Source organism: Oncorhynchus mykiss, chromosome 12 (genome assembly GCF_013265735.2).
Source record: "Oncorhynchus mykiss isolate Arlee chromosome 12, USDA_OmykA_1.1, whole genome shotgun sequence".
Classification (NCBI taxonomy): Eukaryota; Metazoa; Chordata; class Actinopteri; order Salmoniformes; family Salmonidae; genus Oncorhynchus; species Oncorhynchus mykiss.
This window is the reverse complement of record NC_048576.1, coordinates 13,256,458-13,279,529: the sequence shown is the minus strand read 5'-3', so window position 1 is coordinate 13,279,529 and position 23,072 is coordinate 13,256,458. Positions and strand designations below refer to the sequence as shown.

The window sequence follows — 23,072 nt, the reverse complement described above, 5'->3', positions numbered from 1 at the left end:
TGATTGGTTGATTTCATTATTGACTGATTGATTAATTGATTGATTGGCGTCTGTGTCATATAAGGGATGATCTGGGATCTGTAAAGTGGTGGAATATTGCAACATCTGAATTTGTAATGTAGTTAGTTGGTTACATCAAATCTGTTTTCCATGTCTACTCTCTCCGTCTGACTTTTTCTCTGGTTGTCTTAGAAGCCCCTGGAGCTGAGAGAGCCCCACCTCCTCACCCCTCCCAGCAGTGAACCCCAGAGGACACAGACAGACAAGCTGTCAGCAGACAAGATGGAAGCTCAACTGCTGAAGAAGATGGCCTTCAGGTGAGCTCGGTCAACAACTAGCCTCAACCTATGTCTGGCAACGTGAGACAAGTAAACACTAAACACACCAGTAGCAAGGCTCAATATTGATGTGGTTTCTCCCACATCGCAAACATTCAATTCAATAACCTTTATTTATCCCTGAGGGTAATTATTTTTGGCAGGCATGGTCATAACATGGTCATACACACACCAGATAGGCCTACACTTGGGTGAGTAAGTGCAGCGTAAAATAAACAACTGTTCCCTTACTGCAGCTTCTCTATTTCTGACAAGGACTATAAAGGCAGAGATCTCTTCTACTCAGTGGTTACTGATCAGAGCTCATACTGCATCTGTGTTCCAGGAGGTCTCTCTCCCCTGGAGGTCTGGGCTCAGGAGGCCTCAGCGTGGGGAAGCTGATGATGAGGACCGGCCCTCTGAGACTGGGGGACATGGGCCCTTGCCCTAACACAGGCCCTGAGATGCTGCTCAATGGGAACTGAGAGGGCAAACACACCTCACCGCCACGCCTGGGGGTCCCGGCTGGTGGTCCCGAAGCAGTGGTACCGGCCCAGCGCTACACAGCTCCTACACCTGCTTTCACAGTAACATCTTAGGGTTGTATAGGCCTGTATCATCAGACAGCGATAAGGTCTTACCCCACTAATATCACCTGTCTGAGGGCACATTATATACAGTATGCTACTTTAGACCACAGGTAGTGTTGTTTCAAACATGACAAAGAGAGATGTATAGTTCAGACACACACACACCAGTAGCCTCTGTCGCATTTACTCTTTTCTCATCTCGGCAGGGTCTTTTTTTGATCAAGTGTTTGTTTGGGTGTGCTGCTCGCTCTCCACTTCCTATAATGATGGTGATGATGGTGTTTATCATGCTTCACATGGCATCCAATAGTTTTATTTTTTGTTAGTTCTACAATGTTTCCAAGGTAACAAAGGTGTTCAGCACTGTTGTGTGTGTGTATGCGATCAGCATCTGTTGACATTGAGCTGATGACAATAACAGCACATTACTATGCATTTGTAGTTATAGGAAGGATATTTGCCTCTCGAAAAATGAAAAGTCTTTACTTTGAAAAAAAAACAGCGCTAATTGAACAGGGTTTGTAGGTCTTAAAAGAGGACAATGAACAGGAAGAGATGGAGGATACCAACACTAGATGTTGCTCTAGTCCAACTCTTATCTACTTTAGACATTGTAGTAGCCTATCAAAGGTTCCTACGGCTTGGCCGTGTTATCCTGTGTGACGTGTCATTTGTTGGTCTCAAGCATTTCATAGATGAGATTCAAGACGATGACGATCAATCAGATGTCACCACACTCACATGTATGCACAACTGTGGCCTTTTTTATGTTAGTAAAGTATCTCTTCATATTTAGTCTCCACCGTGGGGTTAAGACGTTAAAAACACCAAATAGTAAAACATGTATCAACAATCCTTGATGTATTCAACAGATTTCAGTATTCAGTGGTTCTGGCACCATCATGTATTGCCTTCCTCTGTGCAACTGCAGCCAGGGATTGAATTATAGTGATCTGCTGTGATGAAATGATACGTCATACTTACAGATATCTCTGTACACTGTAATCACATGACATGTACGCACAATGTAAACAATGTAAACAATGTAAACTGGTTGTTGCAGCTCTTTTTGGTTCTGTGCATCAAACTCAGAACCTGTGTTTACTATGACAGATTGTCAACAAACCACCAGGTGATTACTGGGTTCCCTCATGCTGTCTTTGTTTAGTTCTGTCCCCGTTCAAACTTTTCACCAATGCTTTGTTATTTTCTTCGAAGCATTGCCAACTTCCGTGAAGTTGTTTGTCAAAATATTTTGTATCGGGATCTCTGTTTTGTTTCGTTGTTGGTCGTAATTTTTTAGGAAGAAATGAAACCGATCCATCAGTCTGTCTCTATATTCATGTTTCGAGCAGTCTTTTCACTGCTGGTTAACGGTCTAACGAATACAGTCCATCATCCTTATGTGATCGCTACCGAGGGTCATGCATTGGCCTAAAAGGGTCAGTGTTATTTTACTGCAGTTTTGTGCACTGAATGTTCTGTTTGCTGTCTTCTCCTGCCTGTGGGGGTGAAGAGATTCGGGTGACGCTATGTGTTAACTTGCAGCACTTAGATAAACTCTCCTATTTATAATAGGGTTTATTTTGTTACGGTCTGAAAGGAAGCAGACAGGCTAAGTGAGACAACTTGACCAGTGATTGATAATTCTTAAGGACTGCCCCATACATATATAGACATACAGTATATCCATTCTCTAAGCATTATCTGACAGGCTACTGTATTTCTGTTGCTCTTCTGTTCCTGTTTCAGACTTTGACTTAAGAAATTGTCTTAGTGTCATATTGTGTACAATCAATCAGCGGAGTCCATTGTTGTCTAATGGTGGACAGGGCCCTTTAGGGGATAGGGGCCTTTGGGTATAAGATGTGGGCAGGACCAGGGAGTCTATTAAAGTTTAGAACCTGGTCAAGTTCAAGGGTAGTGTTGTGATTCTAGACCAATCTATCTGGCTCCTGTAGTTTAGGTTTGTTCCAGCAGGGAGTGCTAGAGCCTAGTCTCTGCAGCCCTTAGTGATGGAGGATTTATGTTGCTAAGCTACTGATAAAGGGTTTACTCATTACGCTGATTCTGTTGCAGGAAGCAAACGGAACCAAACGAGGAGGGACATACCTGAATTTGTACAATAGAAACTCTCATTTTAGTTGCAAAATGTAATATTTTGCAACTGTTTAGCCAAATGATTACACCCCTGAACACATCTTCAGCACTGAATATTATGGGTCATGAGAGCAAATATTTACATCAATGAATATAGTTTAATGTAACTTTTTCACCACATAAATGTGCTAAGGAGGGATTTATAATTTGCTATAATGTGTTTATGTTTAGATTCAATACCAATAGTATTACCCAGTTGGGAAGGGAATGGGCACATTTAAGAACAGGGAGTTATGTAGGTAGAGTTCCCAGAGTGTTCCAGTGCCTGTCTAATGACTCACTGGTGTAATGATCTGATCGCACTGCACTTCCCACGTCATCATTGCAAGATGTTCTTACTACCCACTATCCAGCCAGTGCCCCCAGGTCATGCATGCTAGTCCCTCTTGTTGTCATGGCGAAGGAGGAAGTACATGATTCTGTAGTTGTGATACAACACACCCAGCGATGTAAGTGTTCTGCACATGCCCACTGTGTGGCCACGCCAAATATTTTAGCCTGCCTGCAGCATTTGACTGTTTACTGCTTCTGAAATGCTTTATTATTGATAACGATCGATGTATTATTATCATTATGACTTACTACCATCATTGGTTGAGTTGTAGTACTTCCCTCTGGATAAGTCAAGTCTGCTTCTTCAGTTGAATTTTGAACATTTTCTGAATAGTCAAAGTTAGCCGAGGATGGTCTTGTAAGGTGAAAACATTTGCCTGTTTGTCAATTGTACAACTATGACGGAACTGATGTTTGAATATTTATGTCTGTATTAGACATTTTCTTAGCAAATCTATTGTTCGATTGAAATGTAAATGAAATACAAGATGGTGCACACATCCATCATTATTGTACACGGCTGGCACCATCGTTAGATGGACTAACTGCTCGTTTATACAACCAAATGTAATCAGATATTTAAATAAATACTGACATAGAGGGACAAATAAAGGTTTCAGAATGATGAAACTGGCTGAGACAGCATAAAAACATGTCTAAATGAATAATATGTATTCCATTTATTTCATTTGAAATATCACTTTGTGAAAGGTTTCCCTGCATTGCAAGGCAATATCCTGAACCGTATTCTTAGTTTGAAGTATTGATTGTGTTCAGATGTGACCAGCCAACTGCCTGACCTGTTGGTTGTCTTTGTGTGCTATTAGCTCCTGCACTGACAGCTTGGCCAAGCAGAGTACTCCGATACTTTTTTGATGGACCAGGCAGACCTGTGAAATCAGAGGGAGATGTCAGTACCTGAAACTTTGCATGCTACAATAAATGAAAAACAAACACAAAATATGTGTCCTGTCTCAACTGCTTAGAGGACTTCGGATCTGGGCCCATATTCTGGGCTCCCAAGAGGCACAGCGGTCTAAGACACGGCATCTCAGTGCGAGAGGCATCATTACAGACACCCTGGTTCGATTCCAGGCTGTATCACAACTGGCTGTGATTGGGAGTCCCATTGGGTGTGCACAATTGTAAATAAGAATTTTATCTGAATTGACTGGACTAGTTAATAAATAAAAGGTTAAATATTCATAAAGCTTCAGAACAAGTGTGAATGGCTCCCCCTGGTGGGCTGCCTGTGACTATTGCTACGATTTCCTATTGTACACACTTCCCCTCCAGCTCTATTTCAACAGAATATACCAGAGGTAGATACAGAGTTTTCTGAGGTAACATTTCACACTCTTTAGTCCAGGAACATGATGAAACAAGCCTTGACAGGAAGAACTAGCATTACATGGCCTTTACCATGGTGTTGCCGAACCTGAATTTAGATTCTGATACAATGTTTCCTCAGGGTTTTGATGGTGAAGGGGAGTTGCACCAATTTGCAACAAGAACCATATGTTCAGAGGGGAGTGTGAGAGGAAATGCAGAAAGAGATGGTGAAGCAACAGCTGTGCTGGAATGAGAACAATATGTGTGTTTTTATTTTTAATTTGTTTTATTTCACCTTTATTTAACCAGGTAGGCTAGTTGAGAACAAGTTCTCATTTGCAACTGGCCAAGATAAAGCATAGCAGTGTGAACAGACAACACAAAGTTACACATGGAGTAAGTAAACAATTAACAAGTCAATATCACAGTAGAAAAAAAAGGGGAGTCTATATACATTGTGTGCAAAAGGCATGAGGAGGTAGGCGAATAATAACAATTTTGCAGGTTAATAACACTGGAGTGATAAATGATCAGATGGTCATGTACAGGTAGAGATATTGGTGTGCAAAAGAGCAGAAAAGTAAAGAAATAAAAACAGTATGGGGATGAGGTAGGTAAAAATGGGTGGGCTATTTACCGATAGACTATGTACAGCTGCAGCGATCGGTTAACTGCTCAGATAGCAGATGTTTGAAGTTGGTGAGGGAGACAAAAAGCGATTTTTGCAATTCGTTCCAGTCACAGGCAGCAGAGAACTGGAACGAAAGGCGGCCAAATTAGGTGTTGGCTTTAGGGATGATCAGTGAGATACACCTGCTGGAGCGCGTGCTATGGATGGGTGTTGCCATCGTGACCAGTGAACTGAGATAAGGCGGAGCTTTACCTAGCATGGACTTGTAGATGACCTGGAGCCAGTGGGTCTGGCGACGAATATGTAGCGAGGGCTGCCGACTAGAGCATACAGGTAGCAGTGGTGGGTGGTATATGGTGCTTTAGTGACAAAACGGATGGCACTGTGATAAACTGCATCCAGTTTGCTGAGTAGAGTGTTGGAAGCAATTTTGTAGATGACATCGCCAAAGTCGAGGATCGGTAGGATAGTCAGTTTTACTAGGGTAAGTTTGGCGGCGTGAGTGAAGGAGGCTTTGTTGCGGAATAGAAAGCCGATTCTTGATTTGATTTTCGATTGGAGATGTTTGATATGAGTCTGGAAGGAGAGTTTGCAGTCTAGCCAGACACCTAGGTACTTATAGATGTCCACATATTCAAGGTCGGAACCATCCAGGGTGGTGATGCTGGTCAGGCGTGCGGGTGCAGGCAGCGAACGGTTGAAAAGCATGCATTTGGTTTTACTAGCGTTTAAGAGCAGTTGGAGGCCACGGAAGGAGTGTTGTATGGCATTGAAGCTCGTTTGGAGGTTAGATAGCACAGTGTCCAAGGACGGGCCGGAAGTATATAGAATGGTGTCGTCTGCGTAGAGGTGGATCAGGGAATCGCCCGCAGCAAGAGCAACATCATTGATATATACAGAGAAAAGAGTCGGCCCGAGGCTTGAACCCTGTGGTACCCCCATAGAGACTGCCAGAGGACTGGACAGCATGCCCTCCGATTTGACACACTGAACTCTGTCTGCAAAGTAATTGGTGAACCAGGCAAGGCAGTCATCCGAAAAACCGAGGCTACTGAGTCTGCCGAGAAGAATATGGTGATTGACAGAGTCGAAAGCCTTGGCAAGGTCGATGAAGACGGTTGCACAGTACTGTCTTTTATCGATGGCGGTTATGATATCGTTTAGTACCTTGAGCGTGGCTGAGGTGCACCCGTGACCGGCTCGGAAACCAGATTGCACAGCGGAGAAGGTACGGTGGGATTCAGTTCTGATGGTACGGAGCGAGAGGATGAGGGTCAAGGAAAGACATAGGAAGAAGAGAGATCATGATGCAGAAAGCAGTGGAGCGTCTAGTAAAGAGAGCATAAAGAGGGCCAAGGTAGGAAGCAATAGTAGTGATGTGTTGGAGTGGAAAGTGGTGTTTGATGAGACCACAAGGCCTCACACCCTATCCAACTAACTAATGCCATAGAGAAAGAGGTCGGTGAAGTGAAATGAGCTTATTTCATTGGAAATGGTAGATTGATAACATTGCGTGGTAGACGGGCTCAGCAAGAGGAGATTCTGAAAGTGGAAAAGCTTAATGGGAAGAAGATTAAAAGCCTTGTCCCTGGTGATAATGCTAGATTGAGGGGTCTTCACTGGGGTCCCAATATCTACATCCACAGTTGATAATAAAGAGAATGGGAAGGAAGGCAGAGTGATTGAGGCCAAAAGGTTAATCAGTAGGAAAGAGGGTCAAACAAGTGAAAGCTTATCAGTGATGCCAAGGTTTGAGAAAGTCTTCCTTAGTTTCAATGTTAGAGAATTTGTCCCATATGCACTGTGGTGTTTTAAATGCCTAAAGAATGGGACATGTAGCTGCTCAGAGTAAAGGAAGGACAAGATGTGCCAAGTGTGTAGGGGACCATGATTACGGTGAATGTGGAAATAATGTGAAGGTTAAGTGTTGTAATTATGGGGCAAAACACAGAGCAGCTTTTGGTGGATGCCAACTACAGAGAGGCTAGAGAGGCTCAGAGATACAGGATCAGTCATGATGTATCATATGCAGAGGCTGGAAAACAGATTGGTAGAACTACAGTGTAGACTGATGGATCATGGATGTACCTGTAGTAAGAGGACCTACTGCCAGACTGATGGATCTTACATGGATGTACCTGTAGTAAGTGGACCTACTGCCAGACTGATGGGTCATGGATGTACCTGTAGTAAGTGGACCTACTGCCAGACTGATGGGTCATGGATGTACCTGTAGTAAGAGGACCTACTGCCAGACTGATGGATCATGGATGTACCTGTAGTAAGTGGACCTACTGCCAGACTGATGGATCTTACATGGATGTACCTGTAGTAAGTGGACCTACTGCCAGACTGATGGGTCATGGATGTACCTGTAGTAAGTAGACCTACTGTCAGACTGATGGATCATGGATGTACCTGTAGTAAGTAGACCTACTGTCAGACTGATAGATCATGGATGTGTCTGTAGTAAGAGGACCTACTGCCAGACTGATGGATCTTACATGGGTGTACCTGTAGTAAGAGGACCTACTGTCAGACTGATGGTTCATGGATGTACCTGTAGTAAGTGGACCTACTGTCAGACTGATGGATCATGGATGCACCTGTAGTAAGTAGACCTACTGCCAGACTGATGGATCATGGATGTGTCTGTAGTAAGTGGACCTACTGCCAGACTGATGGATCATGGATGTGTCTGTAGTAAGTGGACCTACTGTCAGACTGATGGATCATGGATGTGTCTGTAGTAAGTGGACCTACTGCCAGACTGATGGATCATGGATGTACCTGTAGTAAGTAGACCTACTGCCAGACTGATGGATCATGGATGTGTCTGTAGTAAGTGGACCTACTGTCAGACTGATGGATCATGGATGTGTCTGTAGTAAGTGGACCTACTGTCAGACTGATGGATCATGGATGTGTCTGTAGTAAGTGGACCTACTGCCAGACTGATGGTTCATGGATGTGTCTGTAGTAAGTGGACCTACTGTCAGACTGATGGATCATGGATGTGTCTGTAGTAAGTGGACCTACTGCCAGACTGATGGATCTTACATGGATGTACCTGTAGTAAGTAGACCTACTGTCAGACTGATGGGTCATGGATGTACCTGTAGTAAGTAGACCTACTGTCAGACTGATGGATCATGGATGTACCTGTAGTAAGTGGACCTACTGTCAGACTGATGGATCATGGATGTACCTGTAGTAAGTAGACCTACTGTCAGACTGATGGATCATGGATGTACCTGTAGTAAGTAGACCTACTGTCAGACTGATGGTTCATGGATGTACCTGTAGTAAGTGGACCTACTGTCAGACTGATGGATCATGGATGTGTCTGTAGTAAGTAGACCTACTGTCAGACTGATGGATCATGGATGTGTCTGTAGTAAGAGGACCTACTGCCAGACTGATGGTTCATGGATGTACCTGTAGTAAGTAGACCTACTGTCAGACTGATGGATCATGGATGTACCTGTAGTAAGTGGACCTACTGTCAGACTGATGGATCTTACATGGATGTACCTGTAGTAAGTGGACCTACTGTCAGACTGATGGATCATGGATGTACCTGTAGTAAGTGGACCTACTGTCAGACTGATGGATCATGGATGTACCTGTAGTAAGTGGACCTACTGTCAGACTGATGGATCATGGATGTACCTGTAGTAAGTAGACCTACTGTCAGACTGATGGTTCATGGATGTACCTGTAGTAAGTGGACCTACTGTCAGACTGATGGTTCATGGATGTACCTGTAGTAAGTAGACCTACTGTCAGACTGATGGTTCATGGATGTACCTGTAGTAAGTGGACCTACTGTCAGACTGATGGATCATGGATGTACCTGTAGTAAGTAGACCTACTGTCAGACTGATGGTTCATGGATGTACCTGTAGTAAGTGGACCTACTGTCAGACTGATGGTTCATGGATGTACCTGTAGTAAGTGGACCTACTGTCAGACTGATGGATCATGGATGTACCTGTAGTAAGTGGACCTACTGCCAGACTGATGGATCATGGATGTGTCTGTAGTAAGTGGACCTACTGTCAGACTGATGGATCATGGATGTACCTGTAGTAAGTGGACCTACTGTCAGACTGATGGATCATGGATGTACCTGTAGTAAGTGGACCTACTGTCAGACTAATGGTTCATGGATGTGCCTGTAGTAAGAGGACCTACTGTCAGACTGATGGATCATGGATGTGTCTGTAGTAAGTGGACCTACTGTCAGACTGATGGTTCATGGATGTACCTGTAGTAAGTAGACCTACTGTCAGACTGATGGATCATGGATGTACCTGTAGTAAGTGGACCTACTGTCAGACTGATGGTTCATGGATGTACCTGTAGTAAGAGGACCTACTGTCAGACTGATGGATCATGGATGTGTCTGTAGTAAGTGGACCTACTGTCAGACTGATGGGTCATGGATGTACCTGTAGTAAGTAGACCTACTGTCAGACTGATGGATCATGGATGTACCTGTAGTAAGTGGACCTACTGTCAGACTGATGGATCATGGATGTACCTGTAGTAAGTAGACCTACTGTCAGACTGATGGTTCATGGATGTACCTGTAGTAAGTGGACCTACTGTCAGACTGATGGTTCATGGATGTACCTGTAGTAAGTAGACCTACTGTCAGACTGATGGTTCATGGATGTACCTGTAGTAAGTGGACCTACTGTCAGACTGATGGATCATGGATGTACCTGTAGTAAGTAGACCTACTGTCAGACTGATGGTTCATGGATGTACCTGTAGTAAGTGGACCTACTGTCAGACTGATGGTTCATGGATGTACCTGTAGTAAGTGGACCTACTGTCAGACTGATGGATCATGGATGTACCTGTAGTAAGTGGACCTACTGCCAGACTGATGGATCATGGATGTGTCTGTAGTAAGTGGACCTACTGTCAGACTGATGGATCATGGATGTACCTGTAGTAAGTGGACCTACTGTCAGACTGATGGATCATGGATGTACCTGTAGTAAGTGGACCTACTGTCAGACTGATGGTTCATGGATGTGCCTGTAGTAAGAGGACCTACTGTCAGACTGATGGATCATGGATGTGTCTGTAGTAAGTGGACCTACTGTCAGACTGATGGTTCATGGATGTACCTGTAGTAAGTAGACCTACTGTCAGACTGATGGATCATGGATGTACCTGTAGTAAGTGGACCTACTGTCAGACTGATGGTTCATGGATGTACCTGTAGTAAGAGGACCTACTGTCAGACTGATGGATCATGGATGTGTCTGTAGTAAGTGGACCTACTGTCAGACTGATGGGTCATGGATGTACCTGTAGTAAGTAGACCTACTGTCAGACTGATGGATCATGGATGTACCTGTAGTAAGTAGACCTACTGCCAGACTGATGGATCATGGATGTACCTGTAGTAAGTGGACCTACTGTCAGACTGATGGATCATGGATGTGTCTGTAGTAAGTGGACCTACTGTCAGACTGATGGTTCATGGATGTGTCTGTAGTAAGAGGACCTACTGCCAGACTGATGGATCATGGATGTACCTGTAGTAAGTGGACCTACTGTCAGACTGATGGATCATGGATGTACCTGTAGTAAGTAGACCTACTGTCAGACTGATGGTTCATGGATGTACCTGTAGTAAGTGGACCTACTGTCAGACTGATGGTTCATGGATGTGTCTGTAGTAAGAGGACCTACTGTCAGACTGATGGTTCATGGATGTGTCTGTAGTAAGTAGACCTACTGTCAGACTGATGGATCATGGATGTACCTGTAGTAAGAGGACCTACTGTCAGACTGATGGTTCATGGATGTGTCTGTAGTAAGAGGACCTACTGTCAGACTGATGGTTCATGGATGTGTCTGTAGTAAGTAGACCTACTGTCAGACTGATGGATCATGGATGTGTCTGTAGTAAGTAGACCTACTGTCAGACTGATGGTTCATGGATGTGTCTGTAGTAAGTGGACCTACTGCCAGACTGATGGATCATGGATGTACCTGTAGTAAGTAGACCTACTGCCAGACTGATGGATCATGGATGTACCTGTAGTAAGTGGACCTACTGTCAGACTGATGGGTCATGGATGTACCTGTAGTAAGAGGACCTACTGTCAGACTGATGGATCATGGATGTACCTGTAGTAAGTGGACCTACTGCCAGACTGATGGATCATGGATGTACCTGTAGTAAGAGGACCTACTGTCAGACTGATGGATCATGGATGTACATGTAGTAAGTAGACCTACTGTCAGACTGATGGATCATGGATGTACCTGTAGTAAGAGGACCTACTGCCAGACTGATGGATCATGGATGTACCTGTAGTAAGTAGACCTACTGCCAGACTGATGGATCATGGATGTACCTGTAGTAAGAGGACCTACTGTCAGACTGATGGATCATGGGTGTACCTGTAGTAAGAGGACCTACTGTCAGACTGATGGATCATGGATGTACCTGTAGTAAGTGGACCTACTGTCAGACTGATGGTTCATGGATGTGTCTGTAGTAAGTGGACCTACTGTCAGACTGATGGATCATGGATGTGTCTGTAGTAAGTGGACCTACTGTCAGACTGATGGTTCATGGATGTGTCTGTAGTAAGTGGACCTACTGTCAGACTGATGGTTCATGGATGTACCTGTAGTAAGTGGACCTACTGTCAGACTGATGGTTCATGGATGTACCTGTAGTAAGTGGACCTACTGTCAGACTGATGGATCTTACATGGGTGTACCTGTAGTAAGTAGACCTACTGTCAGACTGATGGATCATGGATGTGTCTGTAGTAAGTGGACCTACTGTCAGACTGATGGATCATGGGTGTACCTGTAGTAAGTGGACCTACTGTCAGACTGATGGATCATGGATGTGTCTGTAGTAAGTGGACCTACTGTCAGACTGATGGTTCATGGATGTACCTGTAGTAAGTGGACCTACTGTCAGACTGATGGTTCATGGATGTACCTGTAGTAAGTGGACCTACTGTCAGACTGATGGATCTTACATGGGTGTACCTGTAGTAAGTAGACCTACTGTCAGACTGATGGATCATGGATGTGTCTGTAGTAAGTGGACCTACTGTCAGACTGATGGATCATGGGTGTACCTGTAGTAAGTAGACCTACTGTCAGACTGATGGATCATGGATGTACCTGTAGTAAGTAGACCTACTGTCAGACTGATGGTTCATGGATGTACCTGTAAGTGGACCTACTGTCAGACTGATGGATCATGGATGTACCTGTAGTAAGTGGACCTACTGTCAGACTGATGGATCATGGATGTACCTGTAAGTGGACCTACTGTCAGACTGATGGATCATGGATGTACCTGTAGTAAGTGGACCTACTGTCAGACTGATGGATCATGGATGTACCTGTAGTAAGTAGACCTACTGTCAGACTGATGGATCATGGATGTACCTGTAGTAAGTGGACCTACTGTCAGACTGATGGATCATGGATGTGTCTGTAGTAAGTGGACCTACTGTCAGACTGATGGATCATGGATGTGTCTGTAGTAAGTGGACCTACTGCCAGACTGATGGATCATGGATGTGTCTGTAGTAAGTAGACCTACTGCCAGACTGATGGATCATGGATGTGTCTGTAGTAAGTGGACCTACTGTCAGACTGATGGATCATGGATGTGTCTGTAGTAAGTGGACCTACTGTCAGACTGATGGTTCATGGATGTGTCTGTAGTAAGTGGACCTACTGCCAGACTGATGGATCATGGATGTGTCTGTAGTAAGTGGACCTACTGTCAGACTGATGGATCATGGATGTGTCTGTAGTAAATGGACCTACTGCCAGACTGATGGATCATGGATGTGTCTGTAGTAAGTAGACCTACTGCCAGACTGATGGATCATGGATGTACCTGTAGTAAGTTGACCTACTGTCAGACTGATGGATCATGGATGTGTCTGTAGTAAGTGGACCTACTGTCAGACTGATGGATCATGGATGTACCTGTAGTAAGTAGACCTACTGCCAGACTGATGGATCATGGATGTACCTGTAGTAAGTGGACCTACTGTCAGACTGATGGGTCATGGATGTGTCTGTAGTAAGTGGACCTACTGTCAGACTGATGGATCATGGATGTGTCTGTAGTAAGTGGACCTACTGTCAGACTGATGGATCATGGATGTACCTGTAGTAAGTAGACCTACTGTCAGACTGATGGATCATGGATGTACCTGTAGTAAGTGGACCTACTGTCAGACTGATGGATCATGGATGTACCTGTAAGTGGACCTACTGTCAGACTGATGGGTCATGGATGTGTCTGTAGTAAGTGGACCTACTGTCAGACTGATGGATCATGGATGTGTCTGTAGTAAGTAGACCTACTGTCAGACTGATGGATCATGGGTGTACCTGTAGTAAGTAGACCTACTGTCAGACTGATGGATCATGGATGTACCTGTAAGTGGACCTACTGTCAGACTGATGGGTCATGGATGTGTCTGTAGTAAGTGGACCTACTGTCAGACTGATGGATCATGGATGTACCTGTAGTAAGTAGACCTACTGTCAGACTGATGGATCATGGATGTACCTGTAGTAAGTGGACCTACTGTCAGACTGATGGATCATGGATGTGTCTGTAGTAAGTGGACCTACTGTCAGACTGATGGATCATGGATGTGTCTGTAGTAAGTGGACCTACTGCCAGACTGATGGATCATGGATGTGTCTGTAGTAAGTGGACCTACTGTCAGACTGATGGATCATGGATGTACCTGTAGTAAGTGGACCTACTGTCAGACTGATGGATCATGGATGTGTCTGTAGTAAGTGGACCTACTGCCAGACTGATGGATCATGGGTGTACCTGTAGTAAGAGGACCTACTGTCAGACTGATGGTTCATGGATGTACCTGTAGTAAGAGGACCTACTGCCAGACTGATGGATCATGGATGTACCTGTAGTAAGTGGACCTACTGTCAGACTGATGGTTCATGGATGTACCTGTAGTAAGTGGACCTACTGTCAGACTGATGGATCATGGATGTACCTGTAGTAAGTGGACCTACTGCCAGACTGATGGGTCATGGATGTACCTGTAGTAAGTGGACCTACTGCCAGACTGATGGATCTTACATGGATGCACCTGTAGTAAGTGGACCTACTGCCAGACTGATGGGTCATGGATGTACCTGTAGTAAGTGGACCTACTGCCAGACTGATGGGTCATGGATGTACCTGTAGTAAGTAGACCTACTGCCAGACTGATGGATCATGGATGTACCTGTAGTAAGTAGACCTACTGTCAGACTGATGGATCATGGATGTACCTGTAGTAAGAAGACCTACTGCCAGACTGATGGTTCATGGATGTACCTGTAGTAAGTGGACCTACTGTCAGACTGATGGATCATGGATGTACCTGTAGTAAGTAGACCTACTGTCAGACTGATGGATCATGGATGTACCTGTAGTAAGTGGACCTACTGCCAGACTGATGGATCATGGATGTACCTGTAGTAAGTGGACCTACTGTCAGACTGATGGATCATGGATGTACCTGTAGTAAGTGGACCTACTGCCAGACTGATGGATCATGGTCTCGAAACCATCCTGGACCATCAGAAGCACAAGCCCCGACAGTAGGTCCACTGTCTACACTGTCTACCTGTCTACCCGACCTACTGCCAGACTGATGGATCATGGATGTACCTGTAGTAAGTAGACCTACTGCCAGACTGATGGATCTTACATGGATGTACCTGTAGTAAGTGGACCTACTGCCAGACTGATGGGTCATGGATGTACCTGTAGTAAGTGGACCTACTGTCAGACTGATGGATCATGGATGTACCTGTAGTAAGTAGACCTACTGCCAGACTGATGGTTCATGGATGTGTCTGTAGTAAGAGGACCTACTGTCAGACTGATGGATCATGGATGTACCTGTAGTAAGTGGACCTACTGTCAGACTAATTGTTCATGGATGTACCTGTAGTAAGTGGACCTACTGTCAGACTGATGGTTCATGGATGTGTCCGTAGTAAGAGGACCTACTGTCAGACTGATGGATCATGGATGTACCTGTAGTAAGTGGACCTACTGTCAGACTGATGGTTCATGGATGTGTCTGTAGTAAGTGGACCTACTGTCAGACTGATGGATCATGGATGTGTCTGTAGTAAGTGGACCTACTGCCAGACTGATGGATCATGGATGTGTCTGTAGTAAGTGGACCTACTGTCAGACTGATGGATCATGGATGTACCTGTAGTAAGTGGACCTACTGTCAGACTGATGGATCATGGATGTGTCTGTAGTAAGTGGACCTACTGCCAGACTGATGGATCATGGGTGTACCTGTAGTAAGAGGACCTACTGTCAGACTGATGGTTCATGGATGTACCTGTAGTAAGAGGACCTACTGCCAGACTGATGGATCATGGATGTACCTGTAGTAAGTGGACCTACTGTCAGACTGATGGTTCATGGATGTACCTGTAGTAAGTGGACCTACTGTCAGACTGATGGATCATGGATGTACCTGTAGTAAGTGGACCTACTGCCAGACTGATGGGTCATGGATGTACCTGTAGTAAGTGGACCTACTGCCAGACTGATGGATCTTACATGGATGCACCTGTAGTAAGTGGACCTACTGCCAGACTGATGGGTCATGGATGTACCTGTAGTAAGTGGACCTACTGCCAGACTGATGGGTCATGGATGTACCTGTAGTAAGTAGACCTACTGCCAGACTGATGGATCATGGATGTACCTGTAGTAAGTAGACCTACTGTCAGACTGATGGATCATGGATGTACCTGTAGTAAGAAGACCTACTGCCAGACTGATGGTTCATGGATGTACCTGTAGTAAGTGGACCTACTGTCAGACTGATGGATCATGGATGTACCTGTAGTAAGTAGACCTACTGTCAGACTGATGGATGATGGATGTACCTGTAGTAAGTGGACCTACTGCCAGACTGATGGTTCATGGATGTGTCTGTAGTAAGAGGACCTACTGTCAGACTGATGGATCATGGATGTACCTGTAGTAAGTGGACCTACTGTCAGACTGATGGATCATGGATGTACCTGTAGTAAGTGGACCTACTGTCAGACTGATGGATCATGGATGTACCTGTAGTAAGTAGACCTACTGCCAGACTGATGGATCTTACATGGATGTACCTGTAGTAAGTGGACCTACTGCCAGACTGATGGGTCATGGATGTACCTGTAGTAAGTGGACCTACTGTCAGACTGATGGATCATGGATGTACCTGTAGTAAGTAGACCTACTGCCAGACTGATGGTTCATGGATGTGTCTGTAGTAAGAGGACCTACTGTCAGACTGATGGGTCATGGATGTACCTGTAGTAAGTGGACCTACTGTCAGACTAATTGTTCATGGATGTACCTGTAGTAAGTGGACCTACTGTCAGACTGATGGTTCATGGATGTGTCCGTAGTAAGAGGACCTACTGTCAGACTGATGGATCATGGATGTACCTGTAGTAAGTGGACCTACTGTCAGACTGATGGTTCATGGATGTGTCTGTAGTAAGTGGACCTACTGTCAGACTGATGGATCATGGATGTACCTGTAGTAAGTAGACCTACTGTCAGACTGATGGTTCATGGATGTACCTGTAGTAAGTGGACCTACTGCCAGACTGATGGTTCATGGATGTACCTGTAGTAAGTGGACCTACTGTCAGACTGATGGATCATGGATGTACCTGTAGTAAGTGGACCTACTGTCAGACTGATGGTTCATGGATGTACCTGTAGTAAGTGGACCTACTGTCAGACTGATGGATCATGGATGTGTCTGTAGTAAGTGGACCTACTGCCAGACTGATGGATCATGGGTGTACCTGTAGTAAGAGGACCTACTGTCAGACTGATGGTTCATGGATGTACCTGTAGTAAGTGGACCTACTGTCAGACTGATGGTTCATGGATGTACCTGTAGTAAGTGGACCTACTGTCAGACTGATGGATCATGGATGTACCTGTAGTAAGTGGACCTACTGCCAGACTGATGGGTCATGGATGTACCTGTAGTAAGTGGACCTACTGCCAGACTGATGGATCTTACATGGATGCACCTGTAGTAAGTGGACCTACTGCCAGACTGATGGGTCATGGATGTACCTGTAGTAAGTGGACCTACTGCCAGACTGATGGGTCATGGATGTACCTGTAGTAAGTAGACCTACTGCCAGACTGATGGATCATGGATGTACCTGTAGTAAGTAGACCTACTGTCAGACTGATGGATCATGGATGTACCTGTAGTAAGAAGACCTACTGCCAGACTGATGGTTCATGGATGTACCTGTAGTAAGTGGACCTACTGTCAGACTGATGGATCATGGATGTACCTGTAGTAAGTAGACCTACTGTCAGACTGATGGATCATGGATGTACCTGTAGTAAGTGGACCTACTGCCAGACTGATGGTTCATGGATGTGTCTGTAGTAAGAGGACCTACTGTCAGACTGATGGATCATGGATGTACCTGTAGTAAGTGGACCTACTGTCAGACTGATGGATCATGGATGCACCTGTAGTAAGTGGACCTACTGTCAGACTGATGGATCATGGATGTACCTGTAGTAAGTGGACCTACTGCCAGACTGATGGATCATGGTCTCGAAACCATCCTGGACCATCAGAAGCACCAGCCCCGACAGTAGGTCCACTGTCTACACTGTCTACCTGTCTACCCGACCTACTGCCAGACTGATGGATCATGGATGTACCTGTAGTAAGTAGACCTACTGCCAGACTGATGGATCTTACATGGATGTACCTGTAGTAAGTGGACCTACTGCCAGACTGATGGGTCATGGATGTACCTGTAGTAAGTGGACCTACTGTCAGACTGATGGATCATGGATGTACCTGTAGTAAGTAGACCTACTGCCAGACTGATGGTTCATGGATGTGTCTGTAGTAAGAGGACCTACTGTCAGACTGATGGATCATGGATGTACCTGTAGTAAGTGGACCTACTGTCAGACTAATTGTTCATGGATGTACCTGTAGTAAGTGGACCTACTGTCAGACTGATGGTTCATGGATGTGTCCGTAGTAAGAGGACCTACTGTCAGACTGATGGATCATGGATGTACCTGTAGTAAGTGGACCTACTGTCAGACTGATGGTTCATGGATGTGTCTGTAGTAAGTGGACCTACTGTCAGACTGATGGATCATGGATGTACCTGTAGTAAGTAGACCTACTGTCAGACTGATGGTTCATGGATGTACCTGTAGTAAGTGGACCTACTGCCAGACTGATGGTTCATGGATGTACCTGTAGTAAGTGGACCTACTGTCAGACTGATGGATCATGGATGTACCTGTAGTAAGTGGACCTACTGTCAGACTGATGGTTCATGGATGTACCTGTAGTAAGTGGACCTACTGCCAGACTGATGGTTCATGGATGTACCTGTAGTAAGTGGACCTACTGTCAGACTGATGGTTCATGGATGTACCTGTAGTAAGTGGACCTACTGCCAGACTGATGGTTCATGGATGTACCTGTAGTAAGTGGACCTACTGTCAGACTGATGGGTCATGGATGTACCTGTAGTAAGTAGACCTACTGTCAGACTGATGGATCATGGATGTACCTGTAGTAAGTGGACCTACTGTCAGACTGATGGTTCATGGATGTACCTGTAGTAAGTGGACCTACTGTCAGACTGATGGATCATGGATGTACCTGTAGTAAGTAGACCTACTGTCAGACTGATGGATCATGGATGTACCTGTAGTAAGAGGACCTACTGTCAGACTGATGGTTCATGGATGTACCTGTAGTAAGTGGACCTACTGTCAGACTGATGGATCATGGATGTACCTGTAGTAAGTGGACCTACTGCCAGACTGATGGATCTTACATGGGTGTACCTGTAGTAAGTGGACCTACTGTCAGACTGATGGGTCATGGATGTACCTGTAGTAAGTGGACCTACTGTCAGACTGATGGATCATGGATGTACCTGTAGTAAGAGGACCTACTGCCAGACTGATGGATCATGGATGTGTCTGTAGTAAGTGGACCTACTGCCAGACTGATGGATCATGGATGTGTCTGTAGTAAGTGGACCTACTGCCAGACTGATGGATCATGGATGTGTCTGTAGTAAGTGGACCTACTGTCAGACTGATGGATCATGGATGTACCTGTAGTAAGTGGACCTACTGTCAGACTGATGGTTCATGGATGTGTCTGTAGTAAGTGGACCTACTGCCAGACTGATGGATCATGGATGTACCTGTAGTAAGAGGACCTACTGTCAGACTGATGGGTCATGGATGTACCTGTAGTAAGTGGACCTACTGTCAGACTGATGGATCATGGATGTACCTGTAGTAAGTGGACCTACTGTCAGACTGATGGATCATGGATGTACCTGTAGTAAGTAGACCTACTGTCAGACTGATGGATCATGGATGTACCTGTAGTAAGAGGACCTACTGTCAGACTGATGGATCATGGATGTACCTGTAGTAAGTGGACCTACTGTCAGACTGATGGTTCATGGATGTGTCTGTAGTAAGTGGACCTACTGTCAGACTGATGGATCATGGATGTACCTGTAGTAAGTGGACCTACTGTCAGACTGATGGATCATGGATGTACCTGTAGTAAGTGGACCTACTGTCAGACTGATGGTTCATGGATGTGTCTGTAGTAAGTGGACCTACTGCCAGACTGATGGATCATGGATGTACCTGTAGTAAGTGGACCTACTGTCAGACTGATGGATCATGGATGTACCTGTAGTAAGAAGACCTACTGTCAGACTGATGGATCATGGATGTACCTGTAGTAAGTAGACCTACTGTCAGACTGATGGATCATGGATGTACCTGTAGTAAGAAGACCTACTGCCAGACTGATGGATCATGGATGTACCTGTAAGTGGACCTACTGTCAGACTGATGGTTCATGGATGTACCTGTAGTAAGTGGACCTACTGTCAGACTGATGGATCATGGATGTACCTGTAGTAAGAGGACCTACTGTCAGACTGATGGTTCATGGATGTACCTGTAGTAAGTAGACCTACTGCCAGACTGATGGATCATGGATGTACCTGTAGTAAGTAGACCTACTGTCAGACTGATGGTTCATGGATGTGTCTGTAGTAAGTGGACCTACTGTCAGACTGATGGATCATGGATGTACCTGTAGTAAGTAGACCTACTGCCAGACTGATGGATCATGGATGTACCTGTAGTAAGTGGACCTACTGTCAGACTGATGGTTCATGGATGTGTCTGTAGTAAGTGGACCTACTGTCAGACTGATGGATCATGGATGTACCTGTAGTAAGTGGACCTACTGTCAGACTGATGGATCATGGATGTACCTGTAGTAAGTGGACCTACTGTCAGACTGATGGATCATGGATGTACCTGTAGTAAGTGGACCTACTGTCAGACTGATGGATCATGGATGTACCTGTAGTAAGTAGACCTACTGTCAGACTGATGGATCATGGATGTACCTGTAGTAAGTGGACCTACTGTCAGACTGATGGATCATGGATGTACCTGTAGTAAGTGGACCTACTGTCAGACTGATGGATCATGGATGTACCTGTAGTAAGAGGACCTACTGTCAGACTGATGGTTCATGGATGTACCTGTAGTAAGTAGACCTACTGCCAGACTGATGGATCATGGATGTACCTGTAGTAAGTAGACCTACTGTCAGACTGATGGTTCATGGATGTGTCTGTAGTAAGTGGACCTACTGTCAGACTGATGGATCATGGATGTACCTGTAGTAAGTAGACCTACTGTCAGACTGATGGATCATGGGTGTACCTGTAGTAAGTAGACCTACTGTCAGACTGATGGTTCATGGATGTACCTGTAGTAAGTAGACCTACTGCCAGACTGATGGATCATGGATGTACCTGTAGTAAGTGGACCTACTGTCAGACTGATGGATCATGGATGTACCTGTAGTAAGAGGACCTACTGTCAGACTGATGGGTCATGGATGTACCTGTAAGTGGACCTACTGTCGGGGCTGGTGCTTCTGATGGTCCAGGATGGTTTCGAGACTGGTTCAGAAATGTTGTGAATGTGCGGTGTGATAATGAATAAAGTTGACTTCATAGCTTTTATTGGTAAGGTCTTCAATACGACTCGGGATGTGGAAAGCAGAAATGCCAGGTTATTTTTGAGACGGCAAAAGAGATATTGGGGGTAACAGATGTTACTGTTGAAATGGTTGTTGACATGCTGAACAATCCTAATGGTGTTTCAGCATGATATGGAGCAGTGGATCCCAAACCTTTTATAGTCCTTTTATGTTTCTATTGTTGTTTGGTCAGGGTGTGATTTGGGTGGGCATTCTATGTTTGTATGTCTAGGTTTTTGTATTTCTATGTTTCGGCCGGGTATGGTTCTCAATCAGGGACCAGCTGTCTATCGTTGTCTCTGATTGGGAATCATACTTAGGTAGCCTGTTTTCCCACTTTTGGTTGTGGGTAGTTGTATTTCTGTTTAGTGTTTGTTTCACCTTGCAGGACTGTTTCGGGTTTTCCTTTTGTTAGTTTGTATTCAGTCAGTTAAATAAAGATGAACACGTACCACGCTGCACCTTGGTCCTCCACTCCTTCCAACAGCTGTTACACTGCGTAATTGCGCACCCAACTCACTCAAGTGCTTCGCTATATCACATTTGACATTGTCCGTAAGTTGGAGTTCATTTGAACACAAATCATATAACGATGGAAAGACCTGTGTGTTGTCCTTGCAGACAGTTAATGCAGACAGAGAAGAGCTCCAACTTTTTAAATCATAGCCTCAATTTTGGCCGCACTTTGAATATAGTTGCGGCGAGGCCCAGTAATCCTAGATTCAGATCATTTAGGTGAGAAAGGCCAATCTGGGGGGTTATCACCAGAGCACTTCTGTATGTTGTAAAAGCGTTACATGGTCGTTGCCCATATCATTGCAGAGTGCAGAAAATACACGAGTTCAGGGGCTTTGCTTTAACAAAGAACAATTTTCACTGTAGTGTCCAAAACATCTTTCAAGCTGTCAGGCATTCCTTTGGCAGCAAGAGCCTTTTGGTGGATGCTGTAGTGTACCCAAGTGGCGTCGGGAGCAACTGCTTGCAGGCGCGTTACCACTCCACTGTCTCCCTGTTATGGCTTTTGCACCATCAGTACAGATACCAACACATCTTGACCACCAAAGTCCATTTAATGTCACAAAGCTGTCCAGTACTTTAAAAATATCCTCTCCTGTTATCCTGGTTTACAGAAGAGGATGTCTTCCTTAATTGACCCTCCTTAAATATACCAGGAGCTGTGCCAGGCCCGCCACGTCTGACTCATCCAGCAGTAAAGCATAGAATTCACTAGCTTGTATGCAAAGTAGTAATTGTTTCAAAACATCTCCTGCTGTGTCAGCGATGCTTCGTGAAACAGTGTTGGTTTGATGAAGACATTGTCTGTATTGTTGTTTTTTTTGCCTTTTCCCCCCATCATTGTCCCAGCCATATCCATGGCAGCAGGAAGAATTAAGTCCTCTACAATAGTATGGGGCTTGCCTGTCCTAGCCACACGGTAGCTCACCATATAAGACGCTTCGAGCCCCTTCTTATTAATGGTATATGTTGCTTTTATACATGTTACTACTCAAAATTCGTCTTA

At 44.9% G+C, this 23,072-nt stretch overlaps 1 protein-coding gene across 3 annotated transcripts in view; it reads left to right on the top strand.

Moving 5' to 3' along the window:
* LOC110536789 (roquin-2) overlaps window positions 1-4,361 on the top strand; it is a 43,778-nt gene extending 39,417 nt beyond the window's left edge. For 2 of the 3 annotated variants that reach the window (XM_036936956.1, XM_036936957.1), the window contains exons 18-19: window positions 193-317; window positions 664-4,361. In XM_036936956.1, coding sequence (XP_036792851.1) covers window positions 193-317; window positions 664-802 — 264 coding nt within the window. In that variant the 3' untranslated portion in view covers window positions 803-4,361. The remainder of the gene's footprint in view (window positions 1-192; window positions 318-663) is intronic. The other variant, XM_036936958.1, reaches the window with a different exon arrangement.
* The last annotated feature ends 18,711 nt before the right edge of the window (window positions 4,362-23,072 follow it).